This window comes from Limulus polyphemus, unplaced genomic scaffold (genome assembly GCF_000517525.1).
Source record: "Limulus polyphemus unplaced genomic scaffold, Limulus_polyphemus-2.1.2 Scaffold4795, whole genome shotgun sequence".
Taxonomy (NCBI): Eukaryota; Metazoa; Arthropoda; class Merostomata; order Xiphosura; family Limulidae; genus Limulus; species Limulus polyphemus.
Genome location: NW_013670405.1, coordinates 33,011 through 48,277, shown reverse-complemented (window position 1 = coordinate 48,277; position 15,267 = coordinate 33,011). Strand labels below are relative to the sequence as shown.

Sequence of the window (15,267 nt, the reverse complement as noted above, 5' to 3'; positions counted from 1 at the left end):
GAGCCTCAATGTCACAGTTATTTAGCATGGTATATGATCACAGGTTGTACAGTATACATTTAAAACTAAGTATACCTGGTCAGGTAACACTTGGCACAGAGTAGGAACCAAACAAGCAATAAGGGCCCCATCAAAGAAAAAGAATGGAGTACTTATTGCCCACAGAGAAACTGTTATAGCACTGATGATATCCTCCAAGGTAAGATGGAAATTTGCAGTCAGGGACATGTAAGGGTAACAGATCTGATGGGAAGAAAACATGAAAAAGGTGACAATCATCAGGAGAAAAGGAAGAAAACACCAGGTGAATTAACTGGCAAATCCAACCTGTAAGAGTAATGGAAGAAGTGAGGACTATACGGAAGAAACAAATAGACTCGGAAGGGAGCAGTGCATGTCATATACCATCAAAGAGCCCTGACCAGGCAAAGGAGGTGGGTGGGATCGGAATGGACATAAAAGTGGGAAATGGGTGTGAAAGTAGAATTACCCTCTTGAGCAGCAAATTCTTAGACATAAAGGAATAATCAGAAAAGAGGAGAGAACATAGGCACTATGAAACAAAATGAGGTAAACCTCAATCGCAAACACATCAAAACGATGACATCCACATGACAACAAGAGCAGGAACATGGACTTTGAGGAAAGGTGATATAATGAATATGAAGACAAATGGAGGATAGTGAACAGTATGGAGAACCACATTGAGGTGCCAATCAGGAAGGGAAGCAGAGTGGGGAGAACAGGAAAAGCAGAAGGAACAAAACAACATGGATAAGACTGGCAACTGGAAAATACAAGCAAATTCATTAAACTGAAACATGGCAGTTAATACTGTCCTATAGCCCACAATAGTCAAAATCAAAAGGCCCCATTAAAAAAGCCAGAGTAAAAAGGATGGTATGTAAGCAACAATAGGATGGAAAGGACGATAACTCCTTCAAACAGACCAACAGTAGTACATGTACCACATACGTTGGCAAACTGTCATGGAGGAAGGACAAACAGGACCAAAAATACAGGAAGTTACATGCAAAAGTCTGGCTCTTCTGGCAAGTGACTGGACAAAAACCACGTGTGAAGATAGAGTGCAAAAACAAATGGATGATGCATGCCAAAGTGGGGCTGACGGAGAGGTGTCAGAGAGAAAGGGGAGTCAACACAAAAAACTGGTGCTGCAGTGGAAATCACATGTGAGCCAGCCAATATGGAGCCACCAGCAAAACACTAATGTACTAAATGTACTTGATGTACTAAACATTATTTAGTACATCAAATATTTGTTCTTTTAGTTTTGCTAATAATTAGCTCTCTGCATAGCATTTTCAATAAGTATTTGGAAGAGAAAGATGAAAACATTTTCTCTACCACAGACTAACAATGACTACTTTGAGTCTTCTTAGTATCTTCAACCAGTGAGTTTGACTTGTGCAGATCCTTCTTTTTTGATTACCAGTTATACTTAATTTACTTTACCAAGTTATTCAACACAATAACACATAATTTCAAAGCTGAGAAAAAAAGAATGTATTTCATAAATACAGTGGCTGCTCAGTTGCTCAAAGGCATTCGTTGAGGTTGAGGGATTGAATCCAAGGCAACCCTGTTACCTTGGTCTGTGAAACAAGTTTAGTGTGGAGGGAGGACATCCTATAAACTATTGCACAGTACTATTGCTCCTGTAGCATGCACCTTTACCTTTTTTACAGTTGTTCAAAGCTGAGAAGCTTTAGATATCACTGTTTATACTAGCACCTACTAAAAGCTATCTTTGACACATAGCTAGTAATGACAAAGTAAAATATTATTGTAGCTTTCAAACTTGCCATTTGAAAACCATAATGATATGGAAGACAACAAAATATATGAATGGTTTAAACAATACTTTTAATCATAATTTTATATCAGATTCTAATACAATATTATTCCCTTTATTACTTTTAATAGTGTCCTTAATAAAAATAATATTGTATGGTGTATATTGGGTAAAAACTGTCTAGAAATCATAAATAATCACACTGAAATTCAAAAACATATCACAGGTTTACATTAAAATTAAAAAACTAAAGATCTATCTTCTAAAGTACAGCTTAAAATGCTTTTTTATTATTTGTTTTATTTACTCTTGTTGTGACTTCACAATATCTTCACCACTGAATGGAAACAACATAAATGAAATTCAGAGACTTTAATTACAGATATTACAGTGTCTAAACATTCAGCCAAAACTATGCAGTAATTTCATAATAAAAATGTTAATTATTTACAAATTACCTCAATCTTCTCTGTGATTTCTTCACAGTGCTCTTCTTGTTCTTCTTTTACTGTTTTAAATTCAAAAATAGAATGCGGGAATTGTCGTTCTTGGGAAGCAGTTTCTCCTAATATTAGAGGTAAAATGAAAATACAAGATTGAATAAGCTACATTAAAACAATTTTGAATAAGCAAATCAACAAGTCATGTGTCAATCACAGCTGATATTAATTAATGGTGGAATAGCATGCATCAGAACTACATTGCTACATGTTTGGCATTTTACAGTTAGTGTGATGTCACCAAAAATTCATTGCTTTTTAGGAAAGATATGTAACAGTCCTTTCCAATGCAAACTAATCTTACACTCAGATCATAAAGATGCATTCAGATCAAGAATTTAGAATTTCCAAGAAAGGAATATCCCTTACACTTAATGGTATTGGAAAAACAAAGGAATATGGAGCAACTTGAGTAACCAAGACCATCTAGAAAGAGACCTGCAACAAGCAGTACTCCAGCTGTGATAAAAAAAGTGTGGAGTCTTGTAACAGGTGAAAAACCATGAACCCAAAGGCCAGTGAAAAAATTTATTCATGCTTCCTAGGCAACAGTATACAACATAATCAAGAAGGATCTGTTTGTAAAAGTGACACATGTAAATAAATTGCTTCCAAAAAATTACAATTCAACTACTGTATACCTCAAGAACTGGAGAATAAAACAGGTATTCATGCTATTCCATATAAAGACATATGAATGAAGTTGCTGGAGACAGTGTCTATGAATTTCTGTATTATCAGATTATTGAAACAGGTTCTGAGAAACTGTCTTCTTTATATACTGGATGGCTTATATGGAAAGCTGCAAGAAGGAGGAGTGTACTCTAAAGATTACAGTCTTATGCTGGAGCATTTTGCAATAAAAACTACACTGTAGGGCTATTTTCAAGATGCACAGTTATGAGATAAAGCACGACCAAACACAGTAGCATGGACTGTAATGATGTGATGAGGCTCCAAATGATTTGAAATTAAGATAATGTTTGACATTATAGTGAAACTCCTTAAGAACAGTTTATAAAAACAGAAAAAGGTAAATCTTAAATTTCTGAAAAATGTGTTACATGTAAATTTTTTAAATGACAGAACACATTTAAATGTTATATTATCATAATTAAAATGAATTCGAAGCAGATATTTACCTCTGAATAACTGTAAGCTTTTTTTTTGTTGAATCATTTTCTCTCTTTAACAACCATGTGACTTTTGGTACTGAATGCTCTTGAAACAATGCATTATATGCATCACCTTACTCAAAGTTCTCCACTTTCCTTCCTTCCACATGACTTATTGCCAAATGACAGGAAAACTACATAAGCTCTGCTTTCCCACCACAAACTTGATTGCCTTGTTTGCAGTTGTAATGTCATAATAAGACATTTCTCCTGGTTTTGGAGAGGTGGGTGGAAATGTATTTCAGAGATGGGTATCTACTTGTAATTCACTTTAATTTCAAAAATGTAAAATTCAAATCAGATAGACTTACCTCTGAAATACTGTAAGCCAAAATATCCACATTGAAATGGAAAAGGGGAATGAAGAGTATCACAATAAAATACAAATCACTCACCAGATACTGAGCTCTGGGACAAAAAGAGCAACACAGCCAGATCACAACAGCACTGAGTAGTGAAATCATGCAGAGGTTGAGCCGACTCAGAACCAGAATGACAGACATTGGACTGAATTTGCCTAACAAAATTTAGTGACGAGGACCACTAATAAAGGAGCCTTGACCACAGATGTGAACACCAGAAGGGAAAAGCATTCTTCTCAGCAGAATATGTCTTTGTCCTACATTCATTTTAATTAAAATATAAAGAATAGATTGAGGATTGTGGACATAACTGGGTAACCATGCATTCAAGGAGGACTATGGCCGAATTTAATAACTCAAGGCAGTACAATGGGAACATCATGTAAGGAAGTAAGTGAAAGTGAAAATATACAGCATTCCAGGATGGTATTATTGGTGACAATAAAGTTAAGGCTTTCACAGAAAACTGGGCAAGAGGAACCTCTCACAAAATTTGTATGGCTGCAGGAAACTTCCCTGGAAAAAATTTAATAAAGTTAAATTTTTTTTTTAGCAAACTCATATTGTTAGCACAAATTCTAATGTGACAGAAAATTTCAGAAAAAATATTGCCCTGCAGTGTTCCCCACAGTAGCTGGTGCTATATGACATCAATTCGAGAATGGTAGTCATATCTCTGATGTCTCAAAATACTATGCTACAAAAACATACCTACAGAGGCATCATACACACCTGGAGCCAGAGTACAGAGAGTAAAATAGTGTCTGGGACAACTGCATGAGGTAAAAAACAAATACATAAGAACCCTGACTGGACAAAACCAACTAAATGCAGAGTCTCATGCAACAAGAGAGAGAAACTATGAAGTTTTCTTTTATTAAAGAGTGTAATTAAACTTCTTAGTAATTCCACCTGTCTTGGAGTACCATCACAGGAGAAAATAGAAACCTAAAGCTGGAAAGAAAGCTATGTAATGTAAATAAAAACTTACTCAAATTTATCCACATACTGGCTTGCAGAATGCATTCCAATAGGCACTGCAGTGAGGATGCCAGAGACATTACCAAATGTTGAATTTAGTGACATAAAACCCAAAATCCATTCTTATGGTGATCAGGTACATCACGGAAAACAAGACAGTTCAACTGCAACAGTCAATTTCTTAGTCTTGTTGGAGCACGATTTTTCAAAGCCACTTCAATGATCTGGTGTGTTTCAGATAATAACAAACATCCCTGATGGGTCAGTCAGAACAGGAAACATAAAAGATGAAAAACAGTGGTTGCTTTCCCTTTCAGCCCATGTCTTAGGTAGGAAGGATCTATATGGATACAGGTATAAAACCTTTCAAGAAAATAAAATATACTATGCATAAATGGCACAGATGCAAGCAAAAGTTAAAAAAAAAATATCTTATAGTATAGATGATAAAATGAGCAAGTTGCTAAATGATCAAAAGGAGAAGCTAATAAAGGTAATATTATGCCCAAATCCAACTTTGGACAATGTTTAGGGACTGGGGACATTGTAAATGAAAAGCTCGGAACAGATTTGTGAACAATGGGAACCAAAGAAATTGAGTGAAGTTTCTGTAAAAAGGACTGCTAAAATGCTGTGTGTGTGTGTGTGTGGTGGGGGGGGAGACATGAGTAACTTGTGTTATGTATTAGAATTTCGAATAGCCCAAAGACGAGTTAACTGATAATTTAAATTTAGTAGTTAAATCATACTTTGGATTTAGTATTTAAATATATGCTGATATATTAGTCAATTTATGATATTTGGCAACAAGATTGATACACACTGTTTTCGTTTTTAACACAAATACATTTTAGTATACGCACAACAATACAATTTACAGTAACAATTATTACAATTAGTTATTACAAACAAAGATTTATAAATAAAAAGTTTCACAAACTTACAAACAATATAAAATCTTCTTTCTAGTTTGGAACTCCCTTGATATCTTATCGAGGGTTTACGATGAGCGAGTTAATTATGAGTTGATGTAAGTACGATTCGCTGGGAAGCTAGCTAGCTTTGTCCTTGGCCGCATACACTAGGTTATCCACTGTTGAAGTTAGGTAATGTTTTCATAAAAATACTAATGTCTGATGAGAATCCACTGAAGTTAAATGAGTTGTAATGTTCAAATTTTGTAAATGCTCCTGGTCAAATATCTTAAGTTTTCTGATTGATAAGCGTTATAAAAATCACAGTTATAGCTTTCGAAGTTTATAGCACACTGATTATAGTGAACTACTAATAGACAGTTTCCTTGGCGTGTCACGTTGGTTATATTTATAGCCATGGGAAGGTTTTCTAGAAAATTCAGTCATACGTAACAATACTGAGCTACATTTATTGTTGATTCTTACCCTTGAGAATCTTCTACAACTTCGGAGAATAGGCGGGAGTTTTGCAATACATATCTAACAGTATAAGCTAGGCATGTTTTTAAATATAAACTCAATCTAAACAATGTCGATATTAAAATAAATATATAATAACAAATTTGTTACACTTGCAATACAGAATAATGGACTAGTGTCAAAATAATGTAAAAGGCATGCAGTAACTCCTTAAATCAGTGAGAACTATGAAACAGCAAAAACTGCAAAGTAGAAAATTTATCCTGATTAAATGAATCAGGTGAATGATAGTTGCTGATAGCTGATAACTAGACATGCTGGGAAAACTGAAGATAAGGAAGAAGTTAATATGAAAAACCCCCACCCAAAGAATGATCTGGGGTCTACAAATTGTACAGAAAGATGACCCACTAAAGTGTCATCTGTATGACGAATATAAGTAGTGTGACAAAATGTTAGGTTCCTCTGATTTCTGAAGGTATCAACAACAATGCAAAAATAAAGAGAAGGCAGAAGATATGAGGATTCAAGAACTGAATCACCTAACATAACACTAACTCTCTCAGGCATGTTGCTGAGCAATTTAATCAATTACCTAAAAGCATTCATTAAATTGATACATTTGTCCTAAATTAATTGATTAATTTCCTGAAAATTAATCAACTAATCAAAAATAATTGTTCTGATAATTACTGATTAAACAGGACTTAGTTGAAACCTTGTTATTATGTCACATCAAATGGTTTGATGATTTACTAGTGAAATACAGCAATAAAGGAAGTTTAAATATGATTGGATAGAGCAAGAATTAGGCTATCACATAATGGTAGAGTTGAATATAAAGGTAAGCTTTTTATAGTTTCTGTAAACATTCCTTTCAGTTCCTTTTTATTTGTAAATTTTGAAATTATTTGTCTGTTAAATTATATTTCTTTTAAAGCTAGAAAAATTTTCTTCAATGAGAAGACATCATATAACTTGAGATAAGTTTATACAGTTTAGATATGGGTTGTATTGGTAAAATGAAAACTTTGTTACAAGTTTAACACAGTGACAAATATAAAATGTTTAGAAATGGTTTTGTCATCATCAGGTACAAGTAGTTTAACAAGCCACAGGAATATATATGTACAATATGAAACAAAAAAATCTTATAACAGTTGACTGCTTAATGCTTAATAAAGCTATCTTGTTGATGTTTAATTCAAGTCATAAAAAGCTATTTGTGAGAGTAGGTAAGTTTCTATCAGAAATACATTTTCATTATAGGAAAATTATAACTTCCAATACAGCTAGAATCACACATTGAGAAGGCAGAGGGACTGGTGCGAGGGAACAAAAGAAGTACCCCTGAAAGCATCAGAAGGATACCCCTGACCATGAGAGATATAAATCTGAAGATCAGAAGAGGGGAACCGCACCACTTCTAACCCCGGTATACTCTTTTCCCATGTGTAGATTGTGTAATGCACAATGGTGGAAATTGGGGTGTAGTGGCTAAGGCATGGCAGACCATATTTGGTAAGTCAACTCCATCCTAATCCTCCTTGTAGGATACCAACATTCATGCAAGGGTAGGATGAGGATCATACCGTCTTCACCTCAAACCCATGAATTGGGGATTAATACCTGCATCAATTTCTGGTTATGCTACGAGAATCATCCCCGATCTATCAATCTCGGGATAGACATCTGGTATCGAATAAATGTCTATCACATGTAATCAACTCCCTCATCCGTGGCACAAGCCAGCACCATCCAAAGGCAATAACATTCCTGTAAGAAGAGAATGAGGGATAGTCAAGGATAGCATCGGAACAATCCCACCTACTACCGCTCTGACCAAAAACACAGACAGAGCAATTGGGGGAGGAAAACAGATAACCCATACTCGTGTGAGGATTTATGTTGGTTGGTTCACTCTAATCCAAAACCTCTATGCTGGGAATTGACTTCCACGTGAAGGTAGGATGAGGTCTCCCAATCGAAATGGTAAACTGCAATTGCAACAGCTCAACTCCAGTGTGTATGTAAAGTATATCAGGAGGCCACATCATCCAGTAAGGGGATGGCTCAACTCCAGTGCTTGTGCAAAAGGAAGCAGGAGGCCACGTCATCCTGTAAAGTGACAGCTCAACTCTCTTGATTGTGTCAATAGTATCAGAAGGCCAAATCAACCAGGAAGGCAATGGCTCAACTCCAGTTAGTGTGTAATAGGTATCAGGAGGCCACATCAACCAGAAGGTGATGGCTCAACTCCAGTGGTTATGTAAATGGTGTCAGGTGGCCATGTCACTCAGTAAGGAGATGGCTCAACTCCAGTGTTGTTGTGTAAACGTGATAAAAAGGCCATTTCAACCAGCAAGGTGATGGCTCAACTTTTCTGGAGGCAGAACACTAATGCCCTACTCTCAACTGAATGGTTCAAATATTTTCCTTGTTGAACGTATTCAAGAGGGTGCTTCCTTGGTCAATCACCACAGCAGCTTGGAACTGGAAGTGGTAAGGACTCCCATACTCCACTAGAGGAAAGAAGGGGAACATTTCAGTGGAGAGCTCTGAGGAACATCACCACCGGAGACAGTGCAATGGGTGTATGAAAACATAGGGATCAAGAACAGGTGCAACCCTGCTGATTGAGGTGAGCAACCACTGTTGAATTATCATGATAATCTTGACCAAACAATGTCTGGCCTGATGGAGGAAATGATTCAAAGCCCAATGAACCACAAAAAACTCCAGTGTGGAGTTGAGAAGACTTCTCAGCTTCAAACCAACATCTCGAACCTTTCTGGTGATTGACCCACACCCCCCCATCCCTAAAGAGAAGAATCCACAAAAAGAAATAAATCCAGACAAGGAAGAGGAAGCGGGACACTTGCCAACATGTGGGGCTTGTCCAACCACCAATGTTGATTGTCAACTATGGTAGGAGGAAGGTTAATAAGAGCCTGCAAAGGAACCCATGCAAGAGACCATTAGTCCTGAAGAGTTAGCATATGAGCCCGACCTAAGAAGATAAGTGTAGTCATGGAAGACCATATCGCCAAAAGTGATAGAACCTTGTGAGCGGCAAGAGAGGGAGCAGTAAGAGCGTGGAACTGAAAGCTCCTATGAACAAAGTTGAACAAGTAGAAGTTCGAACCACTCAACAAAAGCATATGAGGCTGAAGCAAGCCTGAAGGGAATATGCAGAGCTGATAAATTACCCCTCAAAGGACAAACCAAAGATAAGGTCACGACAGCCAAGCTAACGTTACATTTAAAGAAACAGTTGTGACTTCCATTTTGGTCATCTGTAAACCTGGAGAAAAATTATTCACAGTTTCAAAGGTCTGTTGAAACAGAAGGTCTTGAAGAGCCTCTGCACGATGTGGGTTGGTAATGAGATCCCAAGGCAGAAGGAAAGAATGGGTATCTGTGGCAAAGAAGGAGGGGAAAAGGTTGGAGGACAAGTCCATCCGAGAGAATCTAAATAACCAACTGATCTGTGAAGAAATATATCGCCAAAGGAGAACAAAGCCGCACAACTGGATAGTCACTAGTACTGAAGGCAGCATGCTAATCTACATTGAAGAAAACAAAAAGATACAGAACCCTTAAAAGAAGGAACACATAAGGACTGAGTAGAATAGGACTGGAAACAGGAATTGGGGCTTGTCGTGAATCTGACAGCAACCAACTAGTAAACCAAGAAGAAAATGGTAGAATGCTGATGCAGGGATTCCACTTCTAATTCCAAAGTGCCCAGGATATGGTCAAAAATATCACCTACGAAAAGAAGGGTGAAACGGAATACTCTGAGATAAGTGGGCAGCCAGCAAACCTGTGACAAAGCCGCATCACAACCTACAAAATCCCAACAATGGAGAAACCACATGTAGAAGGTGAGAGCAGAGGATAACAAACAAGCCAACATGGAGTTAAGAAGTGAGATGCTGTCCCTTGAAAAAACCCTTAGGATTTCAGTGCATAGCTTCAGAAAGGAGATGTATGGTAGATAAATACAGTAGAAGGGAAGTAAGGGTAAAACAAAGGCATGAAAACTGGGCATGGGAGAATGCACCGGAAAATCGGGGAGTTCCCCCCATACAGGCAAAATAGACCCAAAAAACTGAGATTCTAGAAATACACAATCTGCATAGTGGTATGCCAAAGCAAACCGATCTATAGCCCATGGTGGCAAGGCATGCTGGCACCATCAACCAACTGGGAAGCAAAATGTGCAGCATGAACCGTAATATCCAGGAAAAGGGATAAAACATCACATACCTGAGAAATATAGCCCAAAAACGCCATAGGTGGGGCATAGGAAGACACACCAAAATCCGATGGCAGAAAAAGGCTACCAAATCTTCACCAGAACGAACAGGTTCAGATTGTTCATAATGAAGTGGGGCAACATCAGAAGGTTTTTTACCCATATAACGATCAATCTCCTGATGAATAATCACATGACAGGTCTCTCCACCCACAACAATGGCAAAAGAGTGCTCATTGCAAGTGTGAAACTGAAAGTAGTCACATTAACCTCAAAATTCTTTGGAATTACGAAATTAAATAAAATGTTTGGTAGATAATAAAATGTACAAAAAAATGAAGACTGGAAAGTAATTGAAAATAAATTAGTCAGCTGTATAAGCAAAAACGAGTAGAAAAGCATTTTGGCACTAAAACTATTAAAGTTATGATGATGAAGCACACGAGATCAAAATTTGAAACGTCTGAACATGAGCACAGCCAAACGAGAATTAAAGGTTTGGTAAAGGAGTATAGAGGGACTCACATGCATCATGTGAGCATGTCATGCTACTATTGGTTAAGAGACGACACATGGAGACATGGTGGAATATAGTCATTCCAACAAGGGTGAAGTGTAAGGCTTGTGGTACGTATATCGGAATAATGCTGTTGTTGCAAATAAATATGAGGTTAAACAAAAAGTTACATAAATATTTAACACATCAGTCAGTAAAAGCTTTCACCTTACTGAAAGAATAAGTTGATAAGTTATCTGTAAAACATGCAATATGTGGAAAATAATTAAATGAAAACAGACAATAGTTCTTGTCTGAAAAGTACAAAGTCAATTAAAATAAAGTAATATTGAAGATAATGTGAATGAAAGTTATAACTGATAAGTTGAAAATATAGTATCACTCTTTCATTTAATCAAGAAAAATGAGGGAAGAAAGACTACATGACAAATAGAAATAAAGGGTTAAAACAATAAGTGTAAAAATTTAGGTAACTGTTATGAAAAACAACAAACATCTGAAGATAAGTAGTGCCATGGAAAGAATGAGTCTATGTTCAAATGCTGGTGCTCATGTAGCGGAAGCTTTGTTTAAGACTTGTGGCAGTGTGCACGAGGTAATAGCTCTTTATGATGCAGAGAGGTGAGTATCATTTCTGAACTGAAGTCTTCTGAAAGAATATCATTCTTAGACTCCCAAGCTTAGCTAATTAGCAGTCACATTTCCCACTGCTTTCTGTAATAGGTAGTGTAGAAGCTCAATTTAGTTTCAGTCTGTACAATTACATTTAAGTCACAGATGCCACACTTTGTCACAACATCCATAGAATCTTGTATATCCTAATATTAAAATGTTTGTGCTTGTAGATAAACGCGAGATACCAGGATCAGCTGTACATATCATCAGTAAAAATTATGATAGTACTGATTATTTAGTCTGAAAGAGTGCTGTATTCTAATGATCAAAGAAATTATTTTCAACCCAAGTTAATGGCACACAGATTTAAGTATCTACACAATTTACAATGTTATTCATACTTTTTTGTGACACATTTTTCAAGTTGTGGCTGCTATATAAAACAAAATCAATTATGATCGCTGTGCATTTGCCACATACTTAGACTGAACATCAAGCAAGAAAGTATATCCTGAAATTACTGTGGGTCAGTAAAACATATAACTTCAATTTATATAAAATATCTCCTGTCATCAGTGAAAAATTTGAAATGTGGCTAGAATAAAAAAAAAAAGCAACATTTGCATAGTGATCCTAAAGAAAACAAATCCCCTAGCAAGGTCATAAGTTTAATTATAAAAAGTTATACTTACTACTATATGAAGGTGTTATAAATTCTTCATTTTTCAGCAGTTTTATATTTGATGAAGCATTCTGTTCATCATCAGAAAAATGTCCAACATTTGTCCTTAATAGTTCCATGGTGACAACAGCATGCTATACCATCCTCTATACACAGATTATCTGAACCTTGCTAGTTGTCAGAAATGATAGAAAAAGTACACATCAGAATTTGTAAAAGTTGATCCCAACAAAACTGGCAAGTCAAATGGTAACAAAACTCACTATAGTGAATTTAAGTTATAAAAACAGTTTGTGCACAATATGAACCTGTATCTAACTCCTTCTGGTGCCAGATATATTATTAATACTTTTAATATACATATGAATGTATGTGTCAACAAACATGATTGGGTCAGCAAAACTGTAACAAAACAATGTAAAATTATACAATTTATACTAAAGTATAAATTATATCATTTTGCAGTGAAAATGTATGCTGCCATAACACCAAAATACATTAGGAATATTCCATCTATCACACACAATCAAAAGATGTGAAACTAGAAAGCAAGCTACAGGTTCAATAACTTCATATTTATTTAACAAAGACTAACAGTCCAAAATATTTCCTAGATAAATATAACTACTGAAAGTTACAATACCTATGCATTTTTGAAATTTGTGATTAATAATGTAAGTTTTACTACCCTGATAAAGTTTTACTACTAGATACATGAACAATATAATTCGGAAACTAACAAATACCAGTTTTATCTCTGTTGTGAAATACCTAGGCTCTCAACACCACAAATGCTAATCACACTGAATTAGTGTTCAGATAGTAGGAAGATGACTACATACAGAACATCATCAAGCACTTGAAAAAGAATAGCCGAGTTATGAGATTAGAACTTAATCGAAGCAAATTTATTTTTTATAATATGAATATATATTACCCCAAAATGGTGCTGGGCTATTGTTTTATAGAACAATATCAGTCTGGTTGAGTTATATGTGGTAAAACTAAAAACTCTGAGCATATATTTTCTATTACATGAAATTTAACTGTTATTTTGAATTTTAGGCTCTCAATCAGAATTTCAAGATAATAGTTAGTTATACTGTAGAAACCAAGAAAAAATATCTGGACTGTACATATTTACAAAAAGTATATTAGTACTTCAATTGTATAACTATAATATATATAAGTCTAATAGATTTCTTTCAACTGAAATTAAATATGAATTGATGAACTGATTTCCGCCACATGACTAATACAATTATTTTCCCAAATGGCTGAACAAATTCTAACATGATTTACAAATTACAGACCTGTGGTATCGAATTTATTTATTCGAGTGGTATTTGTTAACGCAATGAAAATTAGTTAGGGTCTTGAGTACCCAACTGATAAGTTGAGTGATAACCTTAGGCAGAGTGGTTATTAAAACCTCTTGTTCTTTGATTGGGACTCATAACTAAAACTATTTATTATTCATTGTAATTATAGTATTAGAATTTTAGAGCCCCTTCAGTTAAAAGTTATTCTATAACATGTTCTGACATCTAGTGTTTAAAAATGCATTTAAATTTAAATATAATATTAATATTCAATTATGAGTTTAACAAAGCAATAATAAAGTAGTTTGTTTGTTTGTTTGAATTTATGCATAAAGCTGCACAATGGACTATCTGTGCTCTGCCCAACACGGGTATCGAAACCCGGTTTCTAGCGTTGTAAATCCGCAGACGTACCGCTGTGTCACGGGGGGGCTAATAAAGTTGTATACATGTACTTGCTTATATATTTTGAGGAATGTGTTTAATCTGATTACACGATTAGTTGTAATTAAGAGTCAAAACAATAATAGGACTGACTAGCAAAATTCTGTAACGTTCGTAGACCTAACAGTTAATTAAGAGCTTCTATATTTTAAATTAGGAAAATGTGTTTGCTGTCTTGGATTATTAGTAACTGTAATTCCTTGCTAGTGAATTGAGAATAAACATTGTGGCTGACCATTTAATGCTCCTATCTTGTCCAATAAAAAATCAATGACTGTGTTACTTGTTTTTGATGGTTGTTTACGTACGGAAAACTGGTAATTCATACAGTATAAAACAGTGAAGCTAACTATAAAAGTAGGGTGAAGTGTATTACTTTCAGGTAATTCTGATTTCCCCTAAGATTGGCAAGATAGGTTTGCAAAATAACAGAAAATACGTTAAGATATTTACTGCGAAGTAAAGAAATAAGGAAATTGGGCACAAATGTACGACTATAAAAAACAATATTTGTTGAAACAGATACACTGAGAACGCAGTTTACTTGCCACAACAGACATTTAGTCGCCTTTACAAAGAGAGCTGGGTTTGAAGTTCGTTCTAACTTATTAAGGCTAGGTCATAAGCAAGACAACCCTGTTCATATTGTTACGTCTCTATTTGTTAATTGATTTTCCGTAACTTCGTTCCGACGAAACTTAAGCGACACAAGTCCTTTCTTAATAAAACTGTTGAAGTTGAGTGTATCGGTAAAGTTATATTCGGGAAGAATAAACCAATCGCGCTAAACAAACGCTGTAACGTCTCTCGTGCTCTCTGACTGCAGTTCAATTACTCAATGTCTATACACACATTACATTACCTTCCGCTCGCGTCACGTTGTCCCCTCTTATATATACCAAACTACCCTATATCTAGCAAATACTAGAGCATTCACCAAGATACGGGATAGTTCTAGAAACGTGACGTCACTGTAGTCATGTGATCTCGATGACGCAACAAGACATTTTGATTTATGCCTAAAGAAACTATCCTGTACCTTGGCGAATGCTCTAGCATTTACTAGATATAGGGTAGTTTGGTATATAAAAGAGGGTGACAACGTGACAGAATAGTGTATGTGTAGACAGTGAGTAATTGATCTGCAGTCAGAGAGTATTATTGAGCACGTTCGTTGTTATAGCGTTTGTTTTAGCGC

The 15,267-nt window shown here is 35.6% G+C and overlaps 1 protein-coding gene across 2 annotated transcripts in view; it reads right to left on the bottom strand.

The window, feature by feature from the left end:
• LOC111088936 (gastrula zinc finger protein XlCGF26.1-like) overlaps positions 1-13,806 on the bottom strand; it is a 32,393-nt gene extending 18,587 nt beyond the window's left edge. Inside the window, exons 1-3 of one of the 2 annotated variants that reach the window (XM_022400307.1) lie at positions 13,617-13,806; positions 12,314-12,474; positions 2,275-2,381 (exon numbers count right to left, since the gene is read on the bottom strand). In XM_022400307.1, the coding sequence (XP_022256015.1) occupies positions 2,275-2,381; positions 12,314-12,422 (216 nt within the window). In that variant the 5' untranslated portion in view covers positions 12,423-12,474; positions 13,617-13,806. Of the gene's footprint in view, positions 1-2,274; positions 2,382-12,313; positions 12,475-13,240; positions 13,381-13,616 lie in introns of those variants that run through there. The other variant, XM_022400308.1, reaches the window with a different exon arrangement.
• Positions 13,807-15,267: the final 1,461 nt, after the last annotated feature.